The sequence below is a fragment of the Strix uralensis genome, chromosome 3 (assembly GCF_047716275.1).
Source record: "Strix uralensis isolate ZFMK-TIS-50842 chromosome 3, bStrUra1, whole genome shotgun sequence".
In the NCBI taxonomy this organism is placed as follows: Eukaryota; Metazoa; Chordata; class Aves; order Strigiformes; family Strigidae; genus Strix; species Strix uralensis.
The window spans coordinates 1,416,303-1,433,059 of NC_133974.1; the positions used below are offsets into that span (position 1 = coordinate 1,416,303).

General features: G+C 51.5%; 1 protein-coding gene across 3 annotated transcripts; it reads right to left on the reverse strand.

Annotated features, from left to right (window-relative positions):
* Positions 1-4,450: 4,450 nt before the first annotated feature.
* Positions 4,451-16,690, reverse strand: CCDC25 (coiled-coil domain containing 25). 3 transcript variants are annotated; one of them, XM_074861241.1, is made up of 9 exons: positions 16,569-16,690; positions 13,749-13,796; positions 12,932-12,971; positions 10,944-10,995; positions 9,498-9,573; positions 8,856-8,959; positions 7,534-7,736; positions 6,442-6,487; positions 4,451-4,506 (listed from the first exon to the last, which is right to left on the reverse strand). In XM_074861241.1, exons 1-9 carry the CDS (start codon positions 16,591-16,593, stop codon positions 4,477-4,479), a joined length of 624 nt encoding a protein of 207 aa, XP_074717342.1. In that variant the 5' UTR covers positions 16,594-16,690; the 3' UTR covers positions 4,451-4,476. The 3 variants fall into 3 exon arrangements, with proteins under 3 accessions (XP_074717342.1, XP_074717343.1, XP_074717344.1); XM_074861242.1 differs by lacking the exon at positions 13,749-13,796 and having other exon boundaries at positions 16,569-16,683; XM_074861243.1 differs by lacking the exons at positions 4,451-4,506; positions 6,442-6,487 and having other exon boundaries at positions 7,550-7,753.
* Between the last annotated feature and the right edge of the window lie 67 nt (positions 16,691-16,757).

Genomic DNA, 16,757 nt, shown 5'->3' on the forward strand with positions numbered 1-16,757 from the left:
CAGGCGGCTCCTGAACTGGGGATACTGGGGAGGGGGGGCGGGGGGGGGGAACAAACCCCCAGCCAACCTGCTGCTGGTGGCGGGGTGTGAGGGGGGGGGGGAGCGTGTTGCACACGTGTGTGCAAGAGGATGTGCGTGCACATGTGTGCATGTCTGTGCACGTGTGTGCAAGAGCAAGGATGCGTGTGCACGTGTGTGCATGTCTGTGCATGCATGTGCACGAGTAAGGATGCATGTGCACATGTGTGCGAGAGTGAGGATGGGTGTGCATATGTGTGCCAGTCAGTGCACATGTGTGTAAGACCGAGGACGCACATGAACATGCATGCAGGTGTGTGTGTGCACACGTGTGCACGAGTGAGGATGTGCGTGCACGTGTGTGTGTCTGCGAGAGTGAGGATGTGTGTGCACATGTGCAGGTCTGTGTGTGCGTATGCACACGTATGCATGAGTGAGGATGCATGTGCACATGTGTGCATGTCTACATGTGTATGCAAGAGCGAGGATGCGCATGCACGTGTGCGTCTGCATGTGTGTGTGAGAGTGAGGATGTGTGTGCACATGTGTGCATGTCTCTACACACATGTGTAAGAGTGAGGATGCATGTGCATGTGTGTGCATGTCTGCATGCGTGTGCAATTGTGTGCAAGAGTGAGGATGCGCATGCACGTGTGTGCAGGTCTGTGGGCGTGTGTGCACACGTGTGCACGAGTAAGGACGTGTGTGCATGTGTGTTCTTGTCTACATGCATGTGCAAAAGAGAGGATGCACATGCATGTGTGTGCAAGAGTGAGGATGAGCGTGCACATGGGAGTGTCTGCATGTGTGCAAGAGGATGCATGTGCACACGTGTGCACAAGTAAGGATGTATGTGCACATGTGTTCACGTCTACATGCGTGTGCAAGAGTGAGGATGCATGTGCACATGTGAGCGGATCTGTATGCACGTGCGCATGCTTGTGCATGAGTGAGGATGCACGTGCATGTGTGTTCATGTCTACACAGGTGTGCAAGTGTGAGGATGTGCATGCATGTGTGTTTATGTCTGTGCACATGTGCAAGAGGATGCACCTGCATGTGTGCATATGCATTTGTGCGAGAGTGAGGATGTGTGTGCACGTGTCTTCCTGTCTGTGCACGTGTGCAAGAGTGAGGATGTGTGTGCACATATGTGCACAGATAAGGATGCACATGCATATGTGTTCATGTCTCCACACACGTGTGCAAGAGAGAGGATGCACGTGCACGTGTGTGTGCACGTGTGCAAGAATTGGATGCACACGCACATGTGTGCGGGTCTATGTGCACATGTGCACACATGTGCATGAGTGAGGATGCCTGTGCACGTGTGTTCACGTCTCCACATGTGTGTGCACGAGTGAGGACACACGTGCAGGTGGGTGCGTGTCTGTGCCCACGTGAGGACATGTCTGCCCGCGTGCACACGCATGTCCACGCATGGTGCCCCCAGATGTGTGCACACACGTGTGCAAGTGGGCACGTGTGAAACATGGACTGTGACAGGGACCCTGTTCCCCCTCTCACACCCCCCCCAAGGCCTCGCTCCCCCCTGCAGGACCCCCCATACCCTCAGCAGGGACAAACAGGGTTCACCCCCAAACCCCAGCTCCCCCCCCCCCCCCCCCCCCCAAAATGAGGGGGGGCTGCAGCCAAGCCCCGCCCCCCCCCCGAAGGTGCGTTGCTGCTCTGTGCCTCAGTTTCCCCGAGAGGGAGAGGCCACCAGTGATGGTGTCACCCACAAGTGTCCCCAAGGCCTGGCTTTGGGGGGGAGGGGGGGGGTGGCTGGAGGCCCCGGGGGGGTCCCAGCACGGGGGTGGGGGGGTAGGGGGGGCCCTCCCCCGTGCCCAGCCCAGCCAGCCCTGCCCAGGGGCGCAGGATCCAGCCGGCCTGGTGGTTTATTGCTGTTGGCAAAGCGATTTCCTGTTTTTATCGAAAAAAAAAAAAAAAAAAAAAATCAGCCTCGGCGTTGGTGGTTAACACGGGCCAAGACGCCCCCCCCAGCTTGTTGCTGCCACGGCTGGAGAGGTACAGGGCGGGGGGCTCTGAGCAAACTGGGGGGAGCAGAGACCTGACAACTCATCACATAAATGGGGCCCAGGCTGGCAGGCGCCTGGGCTGGGCTGTTTGTACTGCTGGGGTTCGGGGGGGGGGGGGGGGGGAGGCGGGGGGTGTCTCTAAGACCCCCCCCCATGGAGGTGGGGGGGCTGTGGTCGAGGGGGGACACTCCAATAGGTAGAACCAGGCCCATGTTGTGACCCCCCCCGCCCCCCCAAACTCCTGCGTCTGCGGAACTGCGCAGCGGCCGCGCGGGTGTTTGTGGCCAGGGGGAAAAATGTGCAAGGGCAGAGTTTCCCCCCCCCCCGCCCCGGGCGGCACCGGGAGGGTGGGCGAAGGGATTTCAGAGCCCGGAGCAAATGGATTTTGTAAATAAACGAGGAGCGGAGGAAGGGAAGGGCCGGGAGGGAACTGCTGACGGCAGCGGGGCCGCCGGACTGCCCGGGGGTTGTTCTTGGCGGCTGTTGGGGGGCTGGGGGGGGGGGGGGGGTACGGGGGGGATTCGGGGGGCACAGTCGTGTACAGGGTGTTGGGGACACACAACCCACAGACACAGGGTGCTGGGGACACACAACTCCATGGACAGTTATGCACAGTGTTGGGGACAAACAGCCCCACGGACAGTCGTGCACAGGGTGTTGGGGGGACACAATCCCACGGACACAGGGTGTTGGGGACACACAACCTACAGACAGTTGTGCACAGGGTGCTGGGGACACACCACCCATGGACACAGAGTGTTGGGGACACACAGGCCCATGGACACAGACTGTTGGGGACACACAACCTACAGACAGTTGTACAGAGGGTACTGGGGACACAACTCCATGGACAGTCGTGCACAGGGTGTTGGGGACACACAACCCCCCACACACAGGGTGCTGGGGACACACACCTCATGGACACAGGGTGTAGGGGACACACAACCTACAGAGAGTTGTGCACAGGGTGTTGGGGACACACAACCCCACGGACACAAGGTGTTGGGGACACACAACCCCACGGACAGTCGTACACAGGGTGTTGGGGACACACAAGCCCACCAACTGCCGTGCAGAGGGGCCATCGCCCATCACCAGTCACTGGAGGACACTGGAGCCGCTGGGCGGGCGCCGCGGCCAAGCACAACACTTCCCAGCTGCACGGCCGCGGGCGTTGCCGACGGCTCACGACTAGCGGTCGGGTCACCGGCCCCAGCCAACACCTGCGGCCCGTGAAAGGGCCCATTGACAGCGGGGGGAGGAGGGAGGCCCAGCAGTGGCGAGGCTGTGGGGTGAGACGGGGTCACCCCAGCCCCTCGGGGACCTCCCAAATTCTCAGCCCAGGACCCTCCGGACCCACAGGGAAGGGGTAGACACTGGGAAGCAAATAAAATAAGTTTTAAGGGCATTATCAGGCCTCGCCCTTGGAGCAGGGTAGGTTTTTTTCTCCCGTAATAATTCTGTAATTCTCTGAGGAGACCGTTAAGGTTTCAGTTCGTTAAGGTGCACTTCCCTTTTGCTGATTTCCCCCCCCTCAAAATCCACCTTAGCAGCACGTTTTACCAGCATGGTATGAATTTAATCGTGACATATATACAGGTGCTGCAAGGATTATCGCGACTGTTCCGTACAGACTTACCCACGAAACCTTACAGAGCGCTCAGGCAGGAGCTCAGGCCTGGCCAGGCGTAGACGCTGCTCAAAACTCAACTCTTCGTCACAAACTTCTCTCTCCAGAGAAGGTTTCCGAGGAACAGCCCAGGAATCAAGCGTAATTTAAAAGAAAAAAAAATACAGCGTGGGACTGTTCTCACTCTCACGTAGGCTGCAAGAGCCCAGCTGTCTTCATCATTGAAGATACACCAGACTGACAGCCAGCGAGGGCCGGGGAGGTCGGCAAAGCAGCCGTGAGCTTTGCCAAATTTATACCCCTTGATCGCAGAGGGATTCTCCCCCTCTCCCCAGCTTTGCTGACGGTCGCCAGCGCGAGGAGGAGAGTTACGGAGTCGGCAGCGTCGCGTGCGTGAACGTACCGAGCTCAGGGAGCCGCTGTCAGGACAGCGGCGGGACGGCCCGCTTTGTTTGCTTTTCTTTAAATCTCGTTGGATTAAAAGCTACAGCAACCCCTTCCCTAGAATAAATATCATTGTCTTCATAGAACTGAAAGTCAATTCTGCTTCCTTCCACCCACGTCCCTGAAAACAAAACCAAAGAGATGTATGTGCAGAAAGACCGATCTTCTCCCTTCAGAAGCTGTCCATGGCACAGAGCTGCTCAGGCTGCCGGGAGAACCAACAGGTTCTGAAGAAATGGAGTCAAGAGTTCACTTTTTTTTGGTTTTTTTTTGGCGTTCTTAGCGATGGTGACATATTAAGACATCTCAAACCACCTCATGATTGAGAAAGGAGAGAGACTTTATTTACATAAAGTCATCTGAATCGTTGCCATCCTGTGGGAAGAAAGACAAATCAGGATCATTGTGCACGTTAAAACGGAAAACGGTGAAATGGTGCGTTCAGCGGGATTTCAGAACCGCCATTTATTCTGGTTTCCTGCCATTTCAGTACAAACACGCTGAAATCAGACCAAACAGACGCACAACAGCATTTCTGGAGCAGGACCAGCCCTGAGCGAGGCTCTGTGGTGTGAAACAGCAGTTGCTATTTGCTGTCCCTGCAGCGCATCGCCTCCCCGAAACCGCAGCACGTCTGCAGCGACCTGGGAGGAACCAGAGACCAGGCTCTGGCCACCAGCTCCATGGAGCGTCTTCGTATCACAAACCCTGAGCTTCCTTCTGACTCGGGAGAAGGAAAGCAGCCTGGAATCATGAGGGGCTCAGGTGCTGAGAGGAGGAAACCTCCTGCACAGTATTTCCCCCGTGCCTCTCCCTGGCAAGTGTCACTAATCGGGCACAGCTTGTGCATGTCAGGAGGCACTCGTCCTTGAGCCTGGTTTAAGTTTCAAAGGGGAGCTGCATGCCAACCAGGAGGAAAATAAAGAATTCTTGAAAACCACACCCTCCCCTAAGCAGTTACAGAATCACAGAATCCTCAAGGCTGGAAAAGCCCTTGAAGCTCCTCCAGTCCAACCATGAACCTCACACTGACCGTTCCCAACTCCACCACATCCCTCAGCGCTGGGTCAACCCGACTCTTCAACCCCTCCAGGGATGGGGACTCCCCCCCTGCCCTGGGCAGCCCATTCCAACGCCCAACAACCCCTTCTGCAAAGAAATCCTTCCTAAGAGCCAGTCTGACCCTGCCCTGGCGCAGCTTGAGGCCATTCCCTCTTGTCCTGGCGCTGGTTCCTTGGCTCAAGAGACTCATCCCCCCTCTCTGCACCCTCCTTTCAGGCAGTTGTAGAGGGCCATGAGGTCTCCCCTCAGCCTCCTCTTCTCCACACTAAACCCCCCCAGTTCCCTCAGCTGCTCCCCATCAGACCTGTGCTCCAGACCCTGCACCAGCTCCGTTGCCCTTCTCTGGACACGCTCGAGTCATTCAATGGCCTTTTTGGAGTGAGGGGCCCAAAACTGAACCCACTCATCGAGGGGCGGCCTCACCAGTGCCGAGCCCAGGGGTCAGATCCCTTCCCTGTCCCTGCTGGCCACGCTAGTGCTGATACAAGCCAGGATGCCATTGGCCACTTAGTCAGGGACTAGGATGCAAAAGGTGGATTTTAAACTGAGGGTCGCTCAGAAGAGCTCCAAGAGCCGTTTGCCCAAGGTCCCACCAAGAAGGAACACCGGGACCTCTTCTGAACTTCAGCCCCCAGCTCTCCTGCTATCCACCCCCTCACTTCCCTCCCACTCCTCTCCACTTTGGCTCCTTTTCCACCACCAGACTGCAGCCCCATTATGCTGCTCCAACCCCGTGGTGACACCTGCAAGGACATCCCTTCAAGCCTCCTCTTCTGGCCCTCAGCACCTATATTCATCCCTCCCCAATCCGTTGTCTGTACACTTCCGGTTTATTTCTTAAAAACACGCTTTTTCCCCCTCCCTTGAAGGAATAAGGTGGCAGAGGCAGGTCACGGTTGCTATCAGGGAGACCCCTCTCTGCTCACGAGCCAGGTTATGCCTAAACAACTCACCAGAGTTAAATCTGGTGCCCCACTTCAAGCTCTACCAAGTTCTTTCACTTGGGTGGGGACTGGGAGGACCTGGCACATATTTCCAGCAGTGCAGGCTCCTCCTGGCTGACACACAAGCAACAGGGCCCTCTCAGAAAGCGGAGGAAAGTGGGATGTCCTTCACTGGGAAGGGGTGACAGAGATGTACTCTGTCATGCAGAAGCCCCCCAAACCAGACCGCAAGGCGGGAGCTGCACCATCACGGTCCCGCTTGGAATTTCAGCTGCCCCTGAAAGGTTTCTGTGGGCAATCTTACCTGATTGGAGGACATGTTCTCAGCCTTCATTAACGACGAGTAGCTCCTGGAAGGGAAATGACATTATCTTGCATGATATGTTTTCAAAACCCACCAACAGAGAGGCGTTTTGATAGAACAGGACTGAGCACCAGAAAAACCACATTTTTTTTCCTTTCTGAGCTCAGGCAGGCTGGACCAGTGTTGGCTTATCTCATATTCGTTGCCTAATTAAAACAACCAGACAAAGCTCAGGCACTGTGCAGGCTCCTCCGCATTTCTGACCTGGAACTACCAGCTGGATCATCCCAGGAGGTAGAAAATCCTTTACTTTGGGGGACAGCCAAGAGGCAGCTCCAGGGCAAGGTTAAATAAGCAGGCAGGCCCCTTTCTCTGCAGCACAGACACGCCTGCTGCTGACTTCTCCTCAGCTTCGTTTGCTTCTCCAAGCTCTCCTTTCTGAGCTCTCCATGTGTTGAATCACTCAGGAAACTGCGGAGTTTTTCAAATTCTGGTTTCACTGTCATTTACAGATAAACATGGCTTACTAAAGATTAAGAATGAGCTTCTGGGGCCAGCCAGCGGATACTTCCAGCGCTGTGTGGGGCTGTCGGTACTAAGGAATGAGCTCACACGTGCTGCAGCACGGACAGAAAGGTCAACGTGACATTTCAAACCACCACCCCTCAGCCTGCGCTTGAAGGAGGGTGTGACTGAGGATTCAGGGGGTTTATTTAACATCAGCAATGCAAGAGGAAGCTGAAAAAACTCTAGAAAAGGCAAAGTGCTTCCCAACTGGAAGCTGGAAGCAATCGCTCCTGTCCCGGTGACAGAGAGCCAAGGGGCTTGGCCAGTTTCACCCAACTTAGGGACAGGTTTGAAAAGAGTCCTTTCTTTTAACAATGGCTTAACATCCAGGTTTATTTTAGGAGAAACGGGGGAAACGCATTTATTCTAAAGACAAAGGCAATCACTGGGCCGTGCAGAGGTCTGTGCCAGAGCAGGTCAGCTGAGCACTGAGTAACGCTGGGCAGAAACTGCTGACCCACGACTCCCTCCCAGCGCCGATGACAACTGCAGAGTTGGAAGCTGGCACTACAATTTATTACTTACCGAAGTTCTTCCAGCTCTTTCTTCTTCTTCATCTCTTCCTTTTCCTTCCGTTTCATCTCTTGGATCTGGGCTTTTTTCTCATTTCTCTCCTCTCTGTCCCGGGCTTCCTTCTCCGCAGCCAGGTCTGGGAATCGCTCCACTTTTGTCTTCTCTAGTCGGTTCAGGATCTCATTCACCTTCTTTTCCACCGTCAGCATTTTCACCTTTGGAGTGCAAAAAACTGTGATCCTTATAAAAAAATACTTTTATTCTGGCACTTTCTCAACGGAAAGAAAACACCCTATTTCCACTTTACGCATGGCTGAATCCCACAAAAACAGATGCTAAGGGAAATCTCTGCCACCGAGGCCTTTTCAGCAGGTTGTGTAACAGCAAAGAAGAGGCCCACTCCCAACACTCAGAAGCACATAGCTAATAAGCGTAAGCATTGCTAAGTACCTAAGCATTACTAATTTCATTTCTTGGCACATGCCTCAACGAAGAAGCCAAGAGACGAGAACCGGTCCCTGCCAGTTCCTGAAGAGGTGGCAGAAGGTCTCTGCCGACCGTTTGGGGGAGAGAAGTTCACGTGCTGCTGTTGACTGCAGGGTTTTTAGCATTTCTTGCCCTGCTACAGACCTGCTTTAGTCAAACAACTGCACCTCTAGAGAACCTTCTCTCCCAGAAGCTGTATGTAACTACGGTTTAAGCATAACATTGCCTGCAGACACTAGGTCAGGCTTAAGAATAGCTTAGTATGCTGGCTTGACCCTACACTAGAGCTAAAAATCTCTGCCTTGTAACAGGTTTAACAAATTCAGAGGAGCGCTGGGGTGAGACAGCTCTCGGAGCAGAGGCAGAGGAGCAAACCCAGTGACAGACACCCCCAGGACCCCCGCCCCAGCCCTCCTTTGCCCAGCAAGTTCAAGCCCTGAGCCATTCCAGATATGCCACTACTAACTACGAGCTGATCCAAAGCGACTGCTCCTACACAGGCTCTTCAGCTGCAGCAAGAGATGATTTCAGTGGAGATAAATTCAAACAGCACAGATTAACACGTGATACCAGCAGGCATCAGCAAAGACTCGTCAGCTACACCGTGCTGCAGTTTGGAAACACACTTTGGGGCAGGCTACACTCTGCTACAGGCTGACACTGAACCACAGATTGCCAGGGGATGTTCAGGTAAATCCAAACATGCTCCCAGGATCTCTCTTACGCTTCAAGAGCGGATGATTCCCTGGTTTTAGGGCAAACGCTGAAGACAATCCACCCAGTTCCTAACCCAGAAATGTTACAGTCTGCCCCCAGGTCAGCGTCGTTGGCTTGCAGCAAACACTTACATCCTTCTGCCTGTGAAAGCCGATCTGCCCCACGTCCATGTCTGCAGTTTTCTTCAGGTTAGTCCACGGCGTGTACACCACGTTGACGTTGTTCATCTTGCAACCTAGGAAGCAGGGAAGAAGGGCAACATTTCAATCCTCTCCCTGCTAAAAGAGGTCTTCAAGTCTCCCGCGCACATGGAAACGCTGGCAGATGCTCTTGTCACAAACACAACTAGCTAGGCAAGAAAGAAGAAAACGGAGAAGCCCTTCCAGCGTTACAGCGAAACGAAAGAACCCCACGACATCATTTTCTGCAGTAACACGAGCGCTGCAGCAGCGTTAACGAACTCCAGATGGAGACTGTCTTTGCCAGAAGAGTGATTTCTATGGAAGGGGGCCCCAAGGTGGTGGTAGAGAAGAGACTGCAAGGCCTCCTTGGCTCAGACAGCAAGATGGAGGCACAAATGGGAATTTCAGAGCTTTAAAATTCCTCCTTACAGAATTGTACCGGGCGGCCCCAGCAGCTGCAAGCGACAGCTGCTTCCCGTGAGACCTGCAGGCACTGCAGCAGAAAACGTCTGCTCCAAAAAAAACCCACACGTGGACTGAAAACACCCACCACAAACACGTCGCACCGAAATCCCGGGCATCAGGTATTACCTTGAATGCTGTTTGCCTTCACGAGATGGGCGCAGTCTATCAAAACTTCTTTGGGAATGTCATCTACCGTCTGCCCCTGTGACAGAGCAAGGCAACGTCAGCAGCTTGTGGCAGGGGGCTGCAGGGACCTGTGAGCGCATGACGGCGAGGAAGCAGGGCACGATGCTCTGCAAACACAGGCAGGACCTCTGCGCTCCACAGCTGACAAGATTGGAGACTTCTGTGGCATTTGTAAGGAGAAGCTCGAAGCGCTGCAAGTGATTTGCTTTTCTCAGAGGTATTCTCCCCGTTTTGCATCATCAGTAAGTTTGCAGATGACACCAAGTTAAGCGGGAGTGTCAATCTGCAGGAGGACAGGGAGGCTCTACAGAGAGACTTGGATAGGTTGGATTGGTGGCCAACGTTAACGGGATGGGCTTCAACAAGGCCAAGTGCCAGGTCCTGCACTTGGGCCACAACAACCCCCTGCATGGCTACAGGCTTGGGGAGGGGTGGCTGGAGCTGTCTGGAAGAGAAGGGTCTGGGGGTTCTCATTGACAAGCAGCTGAACAGGAGCCAGCAGTGTGCCCAGGTGGCCAAGAAAGCCAACGGCATCCTGGCTTGTGTTAGAAATAGTGTGACCAGCAGAAGCAGGGAGGTGACAGTCCCCCTGTGCTCTGCACTGGTGAGGCCACACCTGGAGTGTTGTGTCCAGTTTTGGGCACCTCAATCCGAGAGAGATCTCGAGGGGCTGGAGCGAGTGCAGAGGAGGGCAACGAAGCTGGGGAAGGGCCTGGAGAATAAATCCTGTGAGGAGCGATGGAAGGAGCTGGGACTGTTCAGTGTGAGGAGGAGAAGGCTGAGGGGAGACCTCATCACTCTCTACAGCTCCCTGAAAGGACATTGTAGAGAGGTTGGTGCTGGTCTCTTCTCCCAGGGAATTAGTGACAGAACAAGAGGGAATGGCTTTAAACTGCAACAGGGGAGGTTCAGACTGGACATGAGGAGAAAATGTCTCCCAGAAAGAGTGTTCAGAGAGTGGAATAGGCTGCCCAGGGAGGGGGTGGAGTCCCCATCCCTGGGTGTGTTTAAGGGCCGTTTGGATGAGCTGTTGGGGGATGTGGTGTAGGGGAGAACTTTGTAGAGTCGGGCTGAGGGTTGGACTCGATGATCCCAAGGGGCTTTTCCAACCTGAATGATTCTGGGATTGTGATGGTTCTTAGACACACGCCTGGTGTCGAGCCAGACATCAACTGTTCTGTTGGGCCACATTAAAATTCCTGCTCCTCCCCACGTTATTCAGTAACGGAGGTTGTAAATTCAATCTCCTCACACTGGTGGTTCCCTGCACCCTTAAACGGTTCATGCAAGCAAAGACGGGTTCGTGCGCTGGAATCGCTGCAGAACAGGCACATGCAGTTCTTACATGTGTTTTAATGTTTTAAAATATACCTGTCACAGGATTACCTTGTGTAACCGGAGGTACACATGCGCAGAAGAGAGTTTATCCACATGAAACCTACAGGATTAAAAAAAAAAGCATATTTAACAGAGGATAAGAGCTGGTGACATGTTGTTCTGAAAGATTTACTTCCTAACAAGTGACAAAACAGCCACTCTGTGGACAACAAAAGCATAGAAACGATCATGATACACACGTTTAAACGCAGACAAGTGAGTCAGAGCGTATCCTTCAAGAAACAACAATCCTCTCAATGGGAGACTGAAAAAATAAGAACCTTTTTTTTCTTTTTTTTTTTCTTTTTAATACTATACTACATGCAGGCGACACTCACAGGACGAGCCTAGGCATGTGGTGTTTGGGCCTATTTATTCTTAAGAGAAACAGCACTCGTGAACTCTGCAGCAGGCACTGCTACACCACTTAAACGACTGGTCTCAACATCACAGAGCAAAAAAACCCTCAAAATTTCTCCCTGATGGGCCACGGAGCTGCCCCCACCAGCGGGAACAAGCGATGCTGCCTGGGAAGTGCACAGGGTTTAGTGGTTTCAGTGGGTAGCAGCAGGTGAACAGCACTTCTGCCTCCATGTCATTCACTGCCTCTGAGATGTCACAAGCCTCGGGCACCCCCCCAGCCCTCTCCCCCCCAGACTGTTCATCTCCTTGAGGGCTCCAGCTGCCCTCCTCCAGATCTTTTCTAACTTGACTTGTGTTTTTACCACGATCACCTACTTTTGAAGCCTCTGTCCTGACTCAACACTCACTCCAACCTTGCAAACTTCCAAGGGCAGAGGCAGGGAGCTGATTTCATGATACCTCCCAATTTTTCTGAAGACCATTTTCTTTTTAACATAATGGGACTTTTTCCTTCCTGCTGCAAGACAGAAAATACTCCAGCACCAACACATGAACTTGTACCTCCTGAGGCTCCTACCCCCATTCCACTAGACCCCTCTTAAACAGGAGTAAGTCTGAAAGGTGCTGGACACTGTTAGGAGAACAACTCCCAGGAGGGGAACAATTCCACAAGAGGATCTAGATATTTTGTTGAGAGGACACTAGGACATGAAAAAAAGTCACAAGGTATGAAAGAGATGGGGAAAGATGACTTCCATGGTTCAGGCAATTTGAGGATGAATCTCAAGGTCACTCTTAAATAACACTATAGATATACCTTAAATTCTGTAGTGATAGGACAAACATGAGACAGAAAATGAACGCGGTATTGTTACAACAAAGTGTTATTCAGCTGAAATACAATCTCTTCTGCTAGAAAGGAAAAAAATATTCCCCTGCCAGTTAGCTGACTGTGGACAAAACATCCTCTACAGAGCATGTTAGCTATTACCTATTCGACCTCCAGGTCTACCGAGATACCTCAGCTCATCCTGACAAAGAGGGAGAAGGAGCAAAATCCACATGGTGACTCTCGTTAGAAACTTCTAGAGAAGGAGAGGGCAGCAACTGTGCAATAGGGCCCAAAAGCAAGCAAACTCCTGCATAAAAATCCCCCAAATTTTATCAGTCTGGAAAGTTTATGGACTAATCCAGCCAAAGATGCCACAAATTGCTGCTAAAAGGACTGGGAACTCTCCTAGCTGCCCTTCTCATTTAACTCTCCCCGTTTCCCAAACGCAGTGAGAGCAACAGCAACACTTATATTCTGAAACACAAATATCTAAGTGTGGAGTTATTGCTACACCAGCAGCTCTGTGCACAGATAAACCCCAAAAAGTTTCACAAAGGGGCCAGCTCTTATGATGAACAAAGCGGGGGGGTCAAGGGGGAGATGCAGGGGAATGAACTCAGAATCAGTGGGCTCCCAACTGCTGCACCCACGTCTGCTGCAGCCCACCTCCACTCTGGGATTGCATTTAAACTGCTAAATGGCCTTAAAAAAAAAAGACTCTACAGTGCTTGTGGAAGCGAGAGGGTTGTTAGGATCACTCCACTCAGTTGCATAACGAAAGGCAATTTGTTTCAGCACCTACCAGATATCTTCGGGCCAGCCATACTTTATTAGGTCTTCATCTGTAGGAATAAAAAGTATCAGTGAGCAAAACCCAGGAGCTCATCAACAACAAATCCAACTACCTGTCGAGCAGGAATCATCCGCTGTTGGTCAGTCCCTGCGTGGGGATGGTGCAGGAACAGAAAAAGGATTTAACGCTGCAGCTGCCTGCTTTGGGTATGGCCCAGAACACCTCCATCACAGAATTTTGACATTTTAAAGTGAAAACATGTTTCTTCAAATATCCATCTAATGGGGCGGGGGGGGAGACTTTCAGGGAAAATCTTCAAAACAGCCACACTAACACTATTCCCTTTGAGTGAGACACCTGGTTTCACATCAGCTACTGATGTGGAAGCAGGAGGTGCAGCGGAACCGAGACCTTGACCATGAGGGAAAGGACGGGCACGGGAAACCTACGGAGTATGAAAACTCACTGGAGAGGGGAAAACCACAGACCGAGGAGGGAAACGGAGGTTGGTTTGCAAAAAGTTATCAAACACAACCTGAAAAGCAGTATTTTTCTCTAGACAAGATTTTTTTTTTTTTCAGTTAATTTAGTTTTCACTTGTATTTGAAGGCAGTTACTCTGCCTAGAGGATTTACAAAATGTATTTATCCTAACTAAAAGTAACCCAGTGGATTTCAGAGGGGTAAGTCAGAATCACTTGCAAGGGTGGATAAGTTTTCAAACAATATATTGAATTAACACACACAAAAACATCCTTTCAAAATGACCTTAAATCCCCACAAATGGAAATCCAAGCCGTTAGGCATTGTTACATGAATGTACTTACTTTCATACTTATCTTTTCCCATGTAAATGGTGTAAACGGAAGGAACAACTGAGGGATAGAAAGAGGAAAACAAATCAAAAGGGGTTTGGGCAAACTGTGCAAGGAATGACAAACACACCAGTCTTGGGACGCAGAAATCAGAATGAAATCTGCTTCATCCATCCATCCCGCTTCCCTCCTGGGGGCCAAAGGAAGGTGGGTTTTTTTTTGCATTTCCTTCAGATTTTGTCCCCAGTGCTTCAACAGAGTTTGGAAAGTGGCATTTCCACTGCTGCCCATGGAAGATTATCCAGCAAGGAACAGCTTCCTAGGCAAAACACCCTCAACACCCAGGGGGTTCAGACTGTACCTGTGTAATTGTATAATCTGTTCAACTAAGCACATGTCTGCGAGCCAGAAAGGCTGACGTCATATTTACAGTCTGGGATTAACTCTCTGTGTGTCCTTGAGTGAAACAGCTCATCCACCTGGCCCTCGCCTCCCCAAAGTACCAGCAGCCCAGCGTGACCCTCCCCCAGGTAGCCTGGGAGGATTAAAATTTGCAAGACAACGAAAAGACCAAAGTTCCATAAACTGTTTTGTCTCATCTGGGCCCTTCTGGGACACTTTGTCTTTCTCTTCTTTAGGTATTAAAGACGCTGCCAACTCTGGGAAAGCAAATAAGTGTCCCTTCAGCGTCTCGGACAGAGCAGGAAGAGGGTGTTACAGTCAGGGAAGTCCTATTGCAGAAAGCAGCCTGCTAAAAAAAAAAAAAAATTCTCACGCTTTTACATGGTAGCAGGGAAATCCCAATTATCACAGCAACACTATCTACCAGTTTGCCACCTTTCTAGCTTGTAGTTTTTAACAATTATCTTGTGCGTGAGCAAATGCTGTAGCCGTGGCTACATTGTCAGCGCTGCGCTGAAATTTAGCTGTTCTTCACGAGGACCTGAGGACACGAAGAATTAGTGAGAGCAAGTTTTCAGCAGACGGCTTCACGCCGTAGCAGCCAGTAGCTGAAACAACCTGCTGCAGCAACACAGATCTGCATTTTTCCTATCCTGTTGCAGAACGAACGGAATTCACAGCCGGATTTCTGAAGTCACTCACTGGTAGCGCACAAATGAAAGAATAAGAGCAAACAAATGAAATGCAAGTGCCCAAATCTGCCTCCAAAACGCATCTTTCGAAGAGATGGTGTCTAACCTCCTATTTTGAAAGTCACTAAGATGGTAGATACACTTACGTGCTACAACTCTGGCACTGAAATGACTTGGATCCCAAACTGCTTACTGACCCTGTCCTTTCTGAGGGCATTTTTATTAGAAATCCAACATCACTAGCACAAAGCCCAGATAACGCTTTTCTATTTAGTTATGAGTTAATAAGAAATAGAAATTGAAAAATATGAAAGGATTATATGCCTGTGGGAGTTAAAGACTGGAAAAAATCCACCCCAGGGAAAAAAGGAGAGTCCAGAGAATGTGAGATCATCATGACTACAAGCACTACCCCATAATAGTAAAATTAAATGCTCAAAAAAAAGTTGCATTAGTGATGATTCTGTGAAAACGAAGCCCATCTTGCCAAAAGAGTAGGGGAACACTAACATAACCAAGCAGGAGATTACTTCCAACCCATTCGATTTAACACACACCAGTAACAGCGCACACATTTTAGGCAAACTGCAGCAGTCTCCTTGTTGTAGACATCCCTCTGGCAGCAAAACTGATTATAATGTGTCAGAAACCCTCTGCAGAACTGTAATTTCAAAACAAAGGAGATTGTTCATGTCATTGGCAGAGTTAACTGCAGCTTGTCTGCTCCTAGGACCCCCCTCCTGAAGTTACCCTACGTGTCTGCCAGGCACTTTTCTCCCCACAAAACGGCCACGTCCAGGATAGTCTCTGAACTTCTTACGAGCAGCAGAAAATGTTTCCATCCGAGTATCAGATTACGTGATCAATGCAGCCAGCCTATCTGCTCACCGGGTGTGTAAAGGGCCTGACTTTCCACAACAGAGGAAAAAAAGCTTTTAAACAAACCCCAAGAAGAAATTAAGAAATAATCAGAATCTTGCCTTGTTCAAGGAAAATCAGGCAGCTCAAATCCTTCTCATTTAGGAACATCATCTCTAGAACTGCGGAAAACGATGCTATAAAATACTAGTTTGTGGATACAGTGGGTAAGGGGTAAAAAACATACAGAAACTTTCACAAGCAGGTTGTAGCTTGGTGAAACGACGGGAGCAAGCCACAAAAGGAATGTTCCTATCCTACCCTCCGTATCATCAGCCCATATTGCATCAAACCCCAGATTTGATGCTTCAGAAGTGGCCAGCCTTTCCATATGGGCAAATAAAAGAGATCTGTCTATATTAAAGGAAAAATAACGAGACAACTTACGCATTATGCCTTCCCTCAAACTCCTGACAGCGGTACATTTGAGAAAGCTTTTCAGAAGTCGCCCGCCGGTACTGCTATTCATTCAAGGCCGTTAACAACGTTTGCTGAGAGGCTCCTCAGCCCAGGGAGCCCCGTAGCTCCTGAAATGACTTTAAGCTGTAGCCGATTTCGGCCCAAACTGAGTCCTTTACACTCAGCCCAGCCCAGGGGCTCGCAAAAAGGCACCGACAGGACTAACGGGGGTGCTCAGGAGAGAAGGAGCGGGAGGACGTGCCGTTACCGGACGGTTTCCCTCACTGAGGACCGGGCAGGGGTGCGGCCCAGCGCTCCCCTCACAGCGGCGGGACCCGGCCCGGCCCAGGCCCCCCGGGCTCCGCGTGGGCGCTACAGGCCTCTAACCGCTCTCCCCGCACTCACCCACTCACTCACTCACCGTTAGAGGTGAAGTAAAACACCATGGCGGCAGCTCCTCAGCCCGCCCGGCCCGGGGCTCCACACGGCCGCTGCTCTCCCGCTCCAGCAGCGCCTGGCGACGGGGAGGCGGAAGAACACAGCACATGCGCACAGAAAGCTCGCGCATGCGCAGTGCGACGCGGGCGCTGTGCCCTGCCCTTTACGCATG

What these genes read in the sequence shown, in the direction of transcription:
- CCDC25 (XM_074861241.1), bottom strand. Translation starts at nt 16,593, where the DNA reads ATGGTGTTTTACTTCACCTCTAACG. An exon ending in GGGAAAAGATAAGTATGAAA is followed by an intron (nt 12,972 to 13,748) that starts GTAAGTACATTC and finishes TTATTCCTACAG; the next exon opens with ATGAAGACCTAATAAAGTAT. An exon ending in GCTTTCACAGGCAGAAGGAT is followed by an intron (nt 7,737 to 8,855) that starts GTAAGTGTTTGC and finishes TGCACTCCAAAG; the next exon opens with GTGAAAATGCTGACGGTGGA.